The sequence below is a fragment of the Eutrema salsugineum genome, unplaced genomic scaffold, assembly GCF_000478725.1.
Source record: "Eutrema salsugineum unplaced genomic scaffold, Eutsalg1_0 scaffold_7, whole genome shotgun sequence".
NCBI lineage: Eukaryota > Viridiplantae > Streptophyta > Magnoliopsida > Brassicales > Brassicaceae > Eutrema > Eutrema salsugineum.
In genome coordinates, this window is record NW_006256486.1 from 5,059,969 (window position 1) to 5,074,192 (window position 14,224).

The 14,224-nt window shown below is 38.4% G+C and overlaps 2 protein-coding genes across 2 annotated transcripts; both read left to right on the forward strand.

Annotated features, from left to right (window-relative positions):
* Positions 1-8,706: 8,706 nt before the first annotated feature.
* On the forward strand, positions 8,707-11,487 carry LOC18011167 (translation initiation factor IF-2). The gene is made up of 4 exons (XM_006393320.2): positions 8,707-9,037; positions 9,137-10,081; positions 10,632-10,706; positions 10,819-11,487. The coding sequence occupies exons 1-4, from the start codon at positions 8,819-8,821 to the stop codon at positions 11,092-11,094; spliced, it is 1,515 nt and encodes a 504-aa protein (XP_006393382.1). The 5' UTR covers positions 8,707-8,818; the 3' UTR covers positions 11,095-11,487.
* Positions 11,488-11,921: 434 nt separating this feature from the next.
* On the forward strand, positions 11,922-14,133 carry LOC18011168 (putative DNA-binding protein At1g48610). The gene is made up of 4 exons (XM_006393321.2): positions 11,922-12,150; positions 12,413-12,941; positions 13,327-13,398; positions 13,742-14,133. The coding sequence occupies exons 2-4, from the start codon at positions 12,420-12,422 to the stop codon at positions 13,826-13,828; spliced, it is 681 nt and encodes a 226-aa protein (XP_006393383.1). The 5' UTR covers positions 11,922-12,150; positions 12,413-12,419; the 3' UTR covers positions 13,829-14,133.
* Positions 14,134-14,224: the final 91 nt, after the last annotated feature.

Genomic DNA, 14,224 nt, shown 5'->3' on the forward strand with positions numbered 1-14,224 from the left:
AATGCACGCAAATCGCCGTATCCTATGAGACGGTCTCTCCCCGAGTCGACGCAATAGCAGTCGGTACGCTAATTGTCAGTACTCGTATCATTATAATATCATTTCGCCCTAACGACGTTTTTGCGGCGAATGAACACAAAACCGTCGTAGAGCCGTCGTAACATCTGCACCGGATAGGCTCTTGATCCGAGGTACGAGGTTGTAAATGTTTAGACGTTACGACGATTTTACGACGGTTTTGGGTTTAATCGTCGTAAAACCGTCGTAACGGTCAAATGCTCCCATCACGACACGTGTCATGTCATGCAGTGGACCGACTGTTATACAACCGAATCGTCGTAAAACCGTCGTAGAGTTACGACGATTTTACGACGATCACAAAATCTATATAAGGGACGCGAGATTTCCTCATTCGTCGCTCATTCCTCTCTTCCTCTCTTTCTCTCTAGAAATCTCTCTATCTCTCTAGAAATCTACCTCTCCCTTCTCTCCCTACTCTCCAGCCAATTAATTTGTAAGTATGTTTTTTAAATTAATATCATTACATATTATTTTAGATTTAGGTTCGGAATTTAGATTTAGGTTCGGAATTTAGATTTAGGTTTCGGAATTTAGTTAGGCCCGGATTTTGGTAAATTTAAATAAATATTTGAAAAATTAGTAACTAATTTTTTTAAATTTTGTAGATTCTGTCGATATGGCTTCTCGGGCTAAGAGATTTCACTACCGACAGCTCGTCGATTCTGACGGTACGGTCCCGTCTACCTCGGCGACCGGATCAGCCATCCCGGAGTCCTCGGGAACACAACGGACGGTTTCCCAACCGGTCGTTGTTCCGCAGCCGGCACCGCCTCCACCACCACCAGCCGAACCAGCGGCTCCTGCACAGGCCGATCCTGAGGCTGATCCGATCCCGCCTGTACCGTATGCCCAGTTTACAGTACAGGATCTTCTGGCGCAACCCGGTCGTGAGACCATGAACAAACTCGACCCGGATCGAGCCCCGGGCACCTTTTGGTACGTAATTTTTTTCTTACAATATTTTTAAATTAATTAATATTTATTCTTATATATTTGATATTAATTTACTTTTTCTCTTTCCATTTGACTAGGTTTACGACCGACAATGCAGTCGGTCGTAACGTTGCGGATATCATCAAGGGGTTTTTCGTACAACCCCATACCAGCTGGAAGAAGCTGGATCAGGCCACACTTGACACTTGGTTCAAGTCTTTTGCGGTAAGTAATTTACCATTTCGTTTAATTTTAATTTTAAATTTTAACTTTTTACAATAATTACTAACTTCTTTTTTTTTCCTAGCAAAACTGGCATTGGGAAACATCCGCACACGAACGTGTGGAGACGGCCTTCAAGGAGAAGGTCAAATTCCGCCTCAACAACACCGTTTCCGACTGGAAACAGAAGTGGGAGGTTGACGGTGACAAGGCCAAGCCGGCACCTATGGCCAATACCGTCTGGCGGGGCCTTGTCCAGTATTGGTTGGATCCGCACAACCAGACTACGGCCGCCAAGTGTTCTGGATCTAGGTAAATAGTTAATTCCAATAATATTTACATTATTTTTTTTTCTTATAATAGATTTTAATGAAAATATTTTTCAGGAACGCTACTGACGATGCGGGAAATCGGAAGAACGTCCCGCACACTTCCGGCCAGATTCCTTTTGCCGGAAAACGGCTTATGATGGTAAGTAAATTAAAATTACTAATTTTTTTGTTTTTAAATAATTAACTCTTATTTCTCGATACTAATTAATTTTTTCATTTTGATTTTGTAGGTCGAAGATAACGGAGGAGAACTTCTTCCGATGACGAAGATTTTCGGCGAGACGCATAAGAAGCGTAACGGCGAATTCACGGATCCTCGGGCGGAAGAGATCTACAACGCCGCCTGTGTGGCGATCGAGGAGCGACAGACGCAGCTGACTCCGTAGGCGCGTCAAACGTCTCCTGGAGGTAGCTCGGTCCAATCGACCCCGGCGCTGACGGTGGCGGAGATGAACCAGATCTTCGAAGAAGTAAATTTAATTACTATATTTAATTAATGTAACTTTAGTTTTAAATTAAATTTCTAACCATAATGTTATTAAATATTTGTAGGTTGCCCCAAAGAAAAAGGGGCGGGTATTAGGGATGCGGTCCATCCGTGATACCCCGAGAGTTACGGCGACTGGTCACGTCCGGGTCCCGGATCCGGTTATCCGCCAGGAGATCGATCAAATGCGGACCCGGTACGAGACGAGGATCGACCAGCTCTACGGTCTCTTCGAGATCATGAGAGCCGACAACCCGGTACTCATGGCGCAGTTGGACAAGCTGCAGGCTGATGGAATTGTCGGATCGTCTGCCGCCGGGTCATCCACTACGACGCAACCGCCGGTGCAGATGGACGAGGAGATGTTCCGATCTCTCGGGGTTGAGCCTCCTAGAGCCGAAGATCAGGCGCCGGCGGAAGCATCAAACCGAAGACCCGGCAAGGAACACGTCCAGGACGATGGAGAGGAGGCCGGTGACGGGATCGACGATTTAAATTTAGGTTTAGATTTAGAGCTGTAGGGTTTTTATGTAAATTACAATTAGTTTTAATTTCAAATTTTAATAAATTTTAAATTGTAAATTATTTTTTTTTAATTTAAATTTTAATTCGAATTATTTTTTTTTAATTTTCGATTATATTAAACGTCGTATAATCGTCGTAATAGCTTTATTAAAACCGTCGTACATTCGTCGTAAATATTACGACGAATTTACGACTAAAATATACGATGACAAATACGACGATTATACGTCCGAGCTTTACGACGATTTTACGACGAAATGATTAAATACTTTACGATTGATTTACGACGATTTATGCGTCGTACATTTTACGACAATCTTACGTCGACAATTAACGACCACTTAACGACGGTCCAGACGAAGACCAAGTCGACGCAATTCGATGTAAAATCGTCGTAAACTGTACGACGTATTTACGAGGATTTTGTTTCCCTCGATGTTACGACGAAATGAAACCGTCGTATATTATACGACGATTTTACGACGATTTGTCTATTACGACGATGACTTTACGACGATTTCGAAATCGTCGGTAGTCCGTCGTAATGGCCCTATTACGACGAAATAACGACCATTTTGGCCGTTGTAAAATGATGTTTTTCTTGTAGTGTTATATTAAAACATAGAAATAAGTATTGTGAAGTTTTGACAACAAATGGACATTGGAAATAATTGTTGTCGGACATTTGAAGCGATATTCATGGAGGGGAATATATAGAATTATGTTGTCTACAAAGTATGATGGTCCAAATTATTGATAGAGATGAATCGAAGGGAGCCAGGAACAGATCGGATACAAGGTCGAAGTTGGTAAAAATTAGTATTAGAAACAAAATCCTTTTTAAATGGGAAATAAACCTGACAAAAATAGCTATGAAAACTCTTTTGCTGAGACACGAGGAGGATAAACAAAAAAAAAGATTTCCGGCGACAAGACGATGAGGTGAGGAAGAAATCAATACAGGGGCAACGCTGCAACGGAAAAAGAGATAGATTTTAGAACTGAGATGGAAACTGATAAACGAGAAAATAAAAAGACAAGTTGTAAAATTAAACTAGGAAAAAAGCTATAAATTTGAGAAGTGTTAAACATATAATAACAAACTCAGAAAATGCTACTGGAAATAAATATCTCTAAATCTTTGTTGGTAATTAAATCGAGATCAAATGAAACCAACACCATTTCAGAAGTAATATCCCCAGGAACATGAAATACCTTTATCATGGTGAAGCATGTTGCTCTCTCACAATAAATAATCTTCTAGTGATTTTCATACACGTGATGGAGTTTGTGACAATCCTCACACGCATGCATATTTATTATTTATCACGTGGAAATCTCTCTAAAGATACAAGCATTATCCCATCTCATACGCTACAACTAGTTTCTCGCTCACACTCTTCTTCTTCCAACTCGTTTGAAAATAAACCATGCCTTCTATAAAAGTTAGTTTAGGATTAACTATTTTTCATTAGTTGTAAACTAAAGTTTACGATACAAGCCAATAAACAGAAGATTAACCGACAATTAATAACGAACGAGCTCTCTAGCTGATTCATTTGATCACATACATTAATATCCTCCCTCAAAATGGAATGTAAAGAGATTAAACATAAATCATGCCATTAAAAGTCGGAAAGCCAATAAACAGAAGATTAACCGACTATTAATAACGAACGAGCTCTCTAGCTGATTCATTTGATCACATACATTAATATCCTCCCTCAAAATGGAATGTAAAGAGATTAAACATAAAGCATGCCATTAAAAGTCCGAAAGCCAATAAACAGAAGATTAACCGACTATTAATAACGAACGAGCTCTCTAGCTGATTCATTTGATCACATACATTAATATCCTCCCTCAAAATGGAATGTAAAGAGATTAAACATAAAGCATGCCATTAAAAGTCCGAAAGCCAATAAACAGAAGATTAACCGACTATTAATAACGAACGAGCTCTCTAGCTGATTCATTTGATCACATACATTAATATCCTCCCTCAAAATGGAATGTAAAGAGATTAAACATAAAGCATGCCATTAAAAGTCCGAAAGCCAATAAACAGAAGATTAACCGACTATTAATAACGAACGAGCTCTCTAGCTGATTCATTTGATCACATACATTAATATCCTCCCTCAAAATGGAATGTAAAGAGATTAAACATAAAGCATGCCATTAAAAGTCCGAAAGCCAATAAACAGAAGATTAACCGACTATTAATAACGAACGAGCTCTCTAGCTGATTCATTTGATCACATACATTAATATCCTCCCTCAAAATGGAATGTAAAGAGATTACACATAAATCATGCCATTAAAAGTCCAAAAGCCAATAAACAGAAGATTAACCGACTATTAATAACGAACAAGCTCTCTAGCTGATTCATTTGATCACATACATTAATATCCTCCCTCAAAATGGAATGTAAAGAGATTAAACATAAATCATGCCATTAAAAGTCCGAAAAAATGTTCGTGATAAATCCTATTGTTAGGAAAAACTCTCCAATATGCGTTTGCAAAAGCTTAGAGTTTGTGTTTAAATAGAATAATATAAAAATCTTTGCCTAACAGCTCCTTTGATATGTAGTGCAGAGCATTTGATGCAATTTCATCATGAGGAACTCTAGAAACTAAGTTAAACTGAGCCAATTTGTGGACGGAAAAACATAAATCATGTTTTGGCAATGTAAGGTTTATGAGTTTGCCAATTAGACTATTGTATGCTTTAAGCACATGTAAGAGATCACCATTATCTGAGACAGTTTGATATTAAAAAGGCTTATAACCTTAAAAACCTGCCTGATCAAGCTATTCGATCAGCATGCCTTGCAATATCTAAGCCAATAAAATACTTCAAAGGACCTAAGCTAAAACTCTAAAACTGAAACATGATTTCAATTGTGAATTCAAATTATATTTGTCATTTTTATTAGCCACAACTATGCCATTCACATATACCAAAAACAATTAAAAAGATGGAGCCTTATACCTTGGTGAATAGATTATGATCTACTATATTGATCTTGTAGAGATTCAAAATTTAATACAATAGTGAAAATTTGCTCACTGTTTGCTTTGACTCTTGTTGTGAGTCCACTAAAGGATGTATGTTGCTTCTGAGCTATAGCCACGAGAGAGCGTAAAGCTTTAAACCCTGGAATTTAAAATTTTTTTTGGAAGCCCTTACCATTTCGAACACATCTGATCAATCTATTAATCGGTTAATCGAAGAGAAGAGAAGCCATTAAAAGGAGACAAGACGCGAGGGAAAGAGAAGCTCACAGGATCCCCGGTGACAGTGGCAAGGCATTTCCCAGTTCCTGCCATTTTTTACTCCTTTGAAAAAAAAATACTGGGTCGAACACGGTTTGGAAAAAAAAGTCAACACAGGTCAAACTCGGGTTGGATACGGGTGGGACACGGGTCGAACACGGGTCAAACACGGTTGAACACGGTTTGGCATGATAACCAACATAAAATTGCCTCGATATATGTGCCAAGCCGCGCTAAATCGTATCCAAACCGCGGTTAAACCGTATCCCAATAGCCCAATTTTCCCAAAGTTTATAAGGACACGGTTCAATATGTATGGGCCAAATAAGTTGTTTGGGCCGCTCTAATGGGTACAAATTTTACGGAGAGCTATTTTTTTTCCTTTTTTCTCATGCGAAGACTTCGATTTTCTGAATTGACAACGAAGAACCGTTGTAAAGATCGAGATAAGAACTTGGTCATGTACGAATCTAGATATTAATTTTATTCTTACATTAATTCCATTTAAGCAATATTATTTCCCAATTTATTTCCTGTTGAAACTGATTGGTATTAATCGATATTTATCGGAGCTTTTTTGAGAAACTTGTGCTCGATTTGGAATTTAGAGGGTTGGTATATAGAAACAGGATATGGTGTTTGAGATACTGAGAAAATTCAAAATTGATTCACTACTGCAACTTTCTGAATCATCCTATTTACTTGCTAAAGATACTATTTGTTGAATGAAGAGTAGATATTGATTTGTGGTCGAAAGCTTCTGTAATCAGATGCTTTGGATGCTATTTAAGTATTCTTAAGAAAGGCAGTGGCACTCATTGTTCTGAGTCTTAGAACTGCAACAAAGATCCATGGAGTTGAGTTCAGTTATTCAAAGGCATCAGAAGCCATAATGACTTGGAAGAGTTGTGCAACAAGTTTTGATTCTTTGGGAACCATTAGTTGACATATTAGCATAAGTGCACAAGATTATTAGCTTGAAGTTTTGTTTTCTATTGGTGAATAGTCTTACCCCATAACTATTCGTGAATTTGCGAGCTATTTGGGTTTGCTAGTGATGACAAGAAGACATTTACGAAGAGCACTACTTTTTTTATGGTATTTGGAATTAAATTTTGCAATTAACAATATTATCATTTAGACATTCCCTCTGATTTAAAGTGTATCCAAGTGGCAACTTCATGTACATAAGAAAACACTATTTGAGAAGGCATTGGAAATGTCAAATTGTTACAAAGACCAACCATAGACATGTTGCTACTGATTGCAACATTCCAATCTTTTATATTCACGTTTTTAGATTTAGGAAGAAGTTTGCTATGCGATTCCTATACTTGGATTTTAGTTCTCTCCGAATAGAATAATGAAAATTTGATTCACTGTTTGTTTGCTTTACATCTTGTTCTGAGTCCATTTAAAGATCTATGTTGCTTCTGAAATATAGCCACGAGAGTGTAAAGCTTTTGTAACTGTTTGTTCCTGTGTGTATATATAGGATTTGAATTAGAGAGAAAACGCATATGTAACTAAAATTAGTATAATACCTCTAAATGTTTGATCCCCTTAAGAAAAACCCCTTGTCTTTCAGTTTGTTAATAACATTTTGTTCCTCCCATGGCCCCGAAATTTTTATCTTGCATCATTTTTTATTGGTCAACAATTCGTAACGTTTTAAGCCAAAAGAGAAAGAAAAAAAACAATTCGTAATGTGCTTCAATTATAAATTTTAATCAGATGAAATGGCAACTACTAAATAGAAGTCTAAGAAGAAAATTATGCATAATGTCCCAAAAAAGATACAAACCATTTTAAAATACAGCGAAATTGTAAAATTAGTAATTGGATTTAACGACAACAGATGATTGCAAAATTAAGTGACAAACACGACAGCTCTCTCTTACCAAAGATGAGTATGAGAATGAAAAGTATTTGTAGGATCAGCTTCTGAATGGTAATGCAACAAAAAAATTAAAATGATTAGTTGCAATCAGTGACAACAGATGATTGCAAACTTAAGTGACTAACATGACAACTTTTCAAGAGTGTTGTCGCAAAGGAATTTTCTCTATTCAGTCTTTAACTCTTCCATATCTAAATAATTTTCATCTTTCTTCAACTCTTTCTTCTTTATTATTCTTATTTTCATCTATCACAAAATTATCTCTAATTCTAATTTATGAAGTGAAAGATCTTCAGATTCAAGTAATCTCATCATTAATTTCATCTAATAAATCAAACTGATCATTTATATCTCAAAATTTAGATAATTTAATTATTTATTTATTACGCTTTCGAAAACAAATCATGTTTTTATTTTGAAATAAAATTCAAACTTACATTATTAAAGTATTTTCCCGCATTTTCAACATATTTTTATTTTTGAAATGTTTCTAAAACAAGAAATAAATGTTAAATTTTTCATGCAATTTAGATAAAAGAAAAATTGGAAAATTATGTGTGAAAATATAAAAAAAGTAGAAAAAATTATTTGTTTAGTTGCTCAAAATATAAATAAATAAAATTATACACTTACATTATATTTTTTTTAGTCAACATTTTTGTATGTAAAGTTATAAATTTTATGACTACAAAATGAATAAATTAGGAAAATTATAAAATTAATTACGGTTTAGTAGTAGCAGAAAAAAAAATCCAAAGAAACACAAAACTCAATTTTTATTAAAAAAGAGCGCCACGTCATCGATCCGTGTCATAAATCGGCACCAAAAGACACTTTCAACGGTTAGATTTCAATTACTGGCTCTTCCCACCTTTCGTCATTTGCATATCTCTCTACGCACACTCTCTCTCCAACCTAACCTTTTTTTATCTCCTCCTTCCGCAAAAATTTAATTTCGTTGAAATTAAAAGAGGAAAAGAAAAAGAAAACGAAAAAACAAAAAAAAGCCCTAAATCAAAATCTCATCACCTTCCTCTGTTTTCTCTCTCTAAATCCATGGATCCTTCTCTCTCTGTACCCAATGATCCTCACCATCCTCCTCCGTTCACCGCTTTTCCTCCTTTCACCAACTCCAATCCCTTCGCCACCGCCCAACACCCCTTCTTCACCGCCGCTAACCCCTCCGCCGTCGCGCCGCCTAACAACAACCAGTTCTTTCAACCGCCGCCGCAACAAGTTCCTCATCCATCTTTTAACCACCCTCCTTACTCCGACGTAAGCTCATCTGAGCTCCGCTACTGAGAATTTCAACATTTTGACTTATCTAGGGTTTTTTTATTTTTGACTGAATTCTCTTTGCCTGTGTGTTTGTAGATGATTTGCACTGCGATTGCGGCTTTGAACGAGCCAGACGGCTCAAGCAAGCAAGCAATTTCGAGGTACATCGAGAGAATTTACACTGGGATACCTCCAGCTCATGGCGCTCTGCTAACTCACCATCTCAAGACTCTGAAGAACAGTGGAATCCTCGTGATGGTGAAGAAATCCTACAAATTCGCAGCTACTCCTCCTCCGACTAGCGTAGCTGTTGCAGCTGCAGCTCAAGCTGCTGGTCTTGAGCCTCCCAGATCTGATTTCCCGAGTAACATCACAGTCAACGAGAACCAACCTTTACCTGATCCGGCTGCGACTTCTGCTCCTCAGACTCAGAAACGTGGTCGTGGTCGACCTCCGAAACCAAAACCCGATGTTCAATCCAGTGATGCTCAGACTAACGGAAAATCCACCTGGGAACCAAACGAATTTCCTGTTTCTCGACCAGAGGATGAGATTCAGCCACAGATTCAGCCTCAGATGCAGCCACAGATGCAGCCACAGATGCAGCCACAGACGCAGCAGCCGATAAGGAGGCCACCGGGTCGTCCGAGGAAAGATGGAGCTTTGCCGACAGTGAAGCCGGCTTCTGTTTCCGGAGGCGTTGGAATCGTGAAGCGAAGAGGTCGGCCACCGAGTGGAAGAGCTGCTGGGAGAGAGAGGAAGCCAGCAGTGGTCTCAGCTCCGGCTTCGGTGTTCCCATACGTTGCTAACGGTGGAGTCAGACGCCGAGGGAGACCGAAGAGAGTTGACGCAGGTGCTTCTTCTTCTCTTGCGCTACCTCCACCACCACCTAACGCGGAGAGTGGAGGAGCTGAGGTTGGAGTCATGGTTGCGAAGAGAGGACGAGGACGGCCTCCGAAGATTGGAGGTGTGATCAGGAAGCCTATGAAGCCGAAGAGAGGCTATTTTCGTACTGGAAGACCTGTAGGAAGACCAAGAAAGGTATGTTTTTTTTTCTCTGTTTTCTCAGTGTTTGCGATAATTCCCAAACCCGAGGCCATTATAGAGCTAGATATTTTTCCGGGTCAAATAGATAATCGAAAAAGTTGGAACTTTTGTCTTGTGAATAAATGTCACTTTCCACTCTGAATATTGTCTCTTTCGAGTTTGCAGGTAGAGAGTATCTAATATAGTTTCTACAGTATAATTATATTCGTGTCTCTGCTTTTGGCCTATGCTTATTTGGTTTTTGGTGTACTATCATTAAATTAAGATTTCTCTTTGTTTGGTAATCAAGAGCAAAGTGGTCGGTGGCTCGCTTTAGCTAGTCATTATTGCTTAGAATTACATAGGAAATTAGCTTTCGATGCACAAACATCCGTCAAATTTTGATTTTTAGGCAGAACTTAGGTAATTTAACCAAACTTCAAGAATTTGTGTTCTCATAGTCTTTCCATTATTTCCTCTACAATTTGTTAATCTATTTTATCGATGTGTTTATTTTCTGAGTTATCATACTTACATCTATTTTCTTGCCTTTTTACAAACATAGAATGCTGCGTCAAAGGGTGCTCCTGGACAACAAGATATTGGCTATGGTGAACTCAAGAAGAAGTTTGAATTGTTTGTAAGTCGATTAATGAACAAAAACACTTATGGTATCCTCTCTTGGTTTCATTTTCTTTTAAATTCCATAATTCTCCATGCTTATGGTGGTTCCGGTCTGCTCCTTTATGCAGCAAGCGAAAGCGAAGGATATTGTTAACGTGTTGAAAGCCGAGATAGGAGGAAGTGAAAACCAAGCAGTGGTTCAAGCCATACAAGAGCTGGAAGAGCTAATTGTAACAACAACAGAGACGCCGCCAACAGGGGAACCACAACACATGGAAGAAACGCAGCCACTTGAACAACACCCTGAACCTGAACCTGAGGGACAGGGACAAGAACAAGGTCAAGTTCAAGGACAAGGACAAGCACAGACAGAAGCAGAGGCTATGCAGGAAGCTCTGTTCTAAAGAGAGCAGTCTTGACATAGTTTGTAAAAGCTAGCAAGTGGTGATGATGATGGTGGGTTTGCTTGTTGTGTGTTCTATGAATTTTTTAATCTTATAAGGGTGTTTGCAGGAGAGAAAACAAAAAAAAAAACCAAAATGATGATGATTGTGTCTCTAACCAAACAACAAGGAGAGGTAGGGTAATGTCTGTAAAGTATTTAGGATGTTGCCATTGTTCATGTACCATCTCTCTCTCTCCATCGGTCATATCTGTGTAGGCTTTTGCTTTGTACCCTCATGTTTATTAGACTCTGTTCTCTTCTTTTTATTTGGTATCTTAGGCTTTTAGGATTTAATGTTTCTCAAAGACGCTATGTAATTTTTACTTCTATGATGGTTTCTTCAGTCATGTCAGTAATTATCTTAAGCCCATTAAATTTAAATTTAACGTTGCTTGTGTCAGTTGCTTTGTTTAAAGTTCCAAATCCGGTTTAATTAATTATTGCAAAAATTAGGTAGGAGGTAGAACGGTTTCCTCTTCACTCACACCTTTTTAAACCATTTCCAACCATTAATTTCCTCCAAAAAAATTTGAAATTTGAACAAAAGTAGGGTAATTGCAATTGAGTTTTGTTTTAACAACTTTTTAGAAAAAGAAATCGCAAAACTAATGTATGAAGAAAACAAACTTACATGTTACAAGGTTTCTTCATTTTCACAACTGGCGATTATGAGGATTTTAGCATATTATAGATCCAAAAGATTTAAATAATATAATCCAGAAATCCCTAAATCTGAAAATTAATTTTCAATATTTTAAAGAATTTGTCGATAGCATAAAAGAACGACTTTCAGGTGGGCCCGTATTGGTTGACGCAACGGATTCTGAACCTCTCGGTTTGTTCGTTTTGCTCTCCAAGCTCCAGCCATGGTGACCGTCTTCTAACCGCGAAACCATCTCTCCTCTTTCTTCTTATCCAAGCTTCTCGTCGCAGTTTCTTTCCTCGTCCTCCAGTTTCTCAAGCTTTCTTTAGCTTTTTCATTCGCAAATCCTCCTCCCTAAGCTGAACAAACAAGGTACGTGCATTGCGAACCCTAGCTTTTCGGAAAATGAAATTCCTCCATACTGCTACGCGAATGCTTGAATCTGATATCTGCTGTCTTCATCCTCTAGATTCTTGTTGTTTGTAGCATCGAAATTTCTTCAAGGTTTTAGCGAAATCGAGTTTTTGTATTTGTTGTTTAGTTTAGTCTCCGTTGAATCCCGTTTTCTAGGGTTTTCTTTCCGTTTAACCGCCGTTTTTACAACCGCTCTTTTTTTCTTCCGATTCGAATCTAGATTCCTCATGGCGAAAAGATCTGAGACTCCTTCCGCGACTCACGGAACTGGTCTCGAACCTCCGAGATCCGGTACAGCCGGAGATTCTTCTGGTAACCAACTTCAACCTGATCTCACCGGCGTCTCAGCCGCGACTGCTTCTCAGAAACGCGGCCGTGGTCGACCACCAAAGCCCAAGTCCGACTCTCAGCAAAACGGTGCCGGTTCAGCTCAGCCGACCAGAAAACCGAGCGGCCGTCCGAAAAGAAACGGAGCTACGGCAGCAGCACCAGCTGTTCCGACTGCGTCTGCGGCGGCGACGGCTGTGAAGAGCGGCCGTGGCAGGCCCAGGAGGTCGAACACTCTGCCTGTAAAGGAGGCTCCGGTTCCTACTGTAGATGGTTCTAGAAAACGAGGGAGGCCAAAGAAAGATGACGTGGCGGCTACAACTGTTCCAGCTAATACTGTGGCGGCTCCAGCTCAGAAACGTGGACGGAAACCTAAAAGTGAAGAAGTTGCTAGCAAGAGGACTGTGGGTAGGCCAAAGAAGGTAAATTTCCCTTTTTAACTTCCTTCTCTTTTATCGACAAAATGTCAAACATTATTTAGCTGCTTTACTGTTTGTTTCTTCTGCATAGAATGGAAAAAAATATTTCATAAGAGTAATGTGTTATTTGTCTCTGGTCTTTGATGTGGTATGTTTAAAGTGTGTGCAAAAACTTTGAAAATATGTTCATTTTTGGTTAGTGTATCTTATCTGAATTTTTTTGGTGTATATCCTAAAGCTTTTTTTGATCTAATGTGATGCAAGTTGTTGGTTCTATGTGGTAAGTCGTTATCATTTCATATTTAGAAGTGATTAGTTCATTTAACACATAAACCCTGCTTATACAAAACTATATACTTATGTCAAAATCTGTTTTCCACTCATAAAGGCGACAGAGGCTACTACTACTGGTAAGGAAGCTGCAGACCCCAAAGAGCTCAAGAAAAAAGCCGCACTCTTAGTAAGTCAACTAAAGTCCTCTATAGTTGATATTGGTTTACTTACTGTATTCATGGTAGCACCACCCTTGCATCAATTTGGTTTAGACATCATGTTTGTGTGGGATCACGAAGGATACTAGGAAATATATTCAACATAACTGTATTTTATGTAGTTTGGCTTTAAAAGACGAGCTAGAGGTAATTGAATGATCATTTGATTAGTTTCAGTGATGGGGTTTAGGTTGAAAAAGGATTCTTACAAGTAAAGAGAAAGTTGGAGATAGACAATCTCTTTTTTATTTTTATTTTATTGAGCAAAAAGAGACAATCTCATGATAAATTTTTGAATGACAAATGTTGCAGCAAAAGAAAGTGAAGCAAGCTGCAGATAAGTTGAAAATAGCAGTTTCAGCAATCGAGGAGGTCCAAGAGATAGCGGCTGGAATGTAGAAGACCTGATTTGACTCGTCTACCTCGGATAATTGAGAAGAAACTTATGGTGTTTTTAGTGGAAATTAGGAAAACATTTGTTTGGAGAAAGACTGATTGGTCATTGGTTGTTGATGTTTGCTTGATTTTTCACTTTAGGTTTGTTTGTACGTTCGTAGGAAGTGTACCAGAAGAGAAAACAGTTTAGTGTTGTTAATGGTTAAGCTTTGCTGATACAGTACATCTTGTGTAGCTGGGTTACATGGGAAAGTTACACTTTTGCGTTAAACTCTTTGTTCTGAATTGAATTGCTGCTACGTCTCCCTCGTCAAGAATTTGAACTTTGTTTCTGCTCCTTTTCTTTTGGGTTTATGCATCTAGACTAAAAGATCTGATAGTATTTTGAAATCTTGTTCC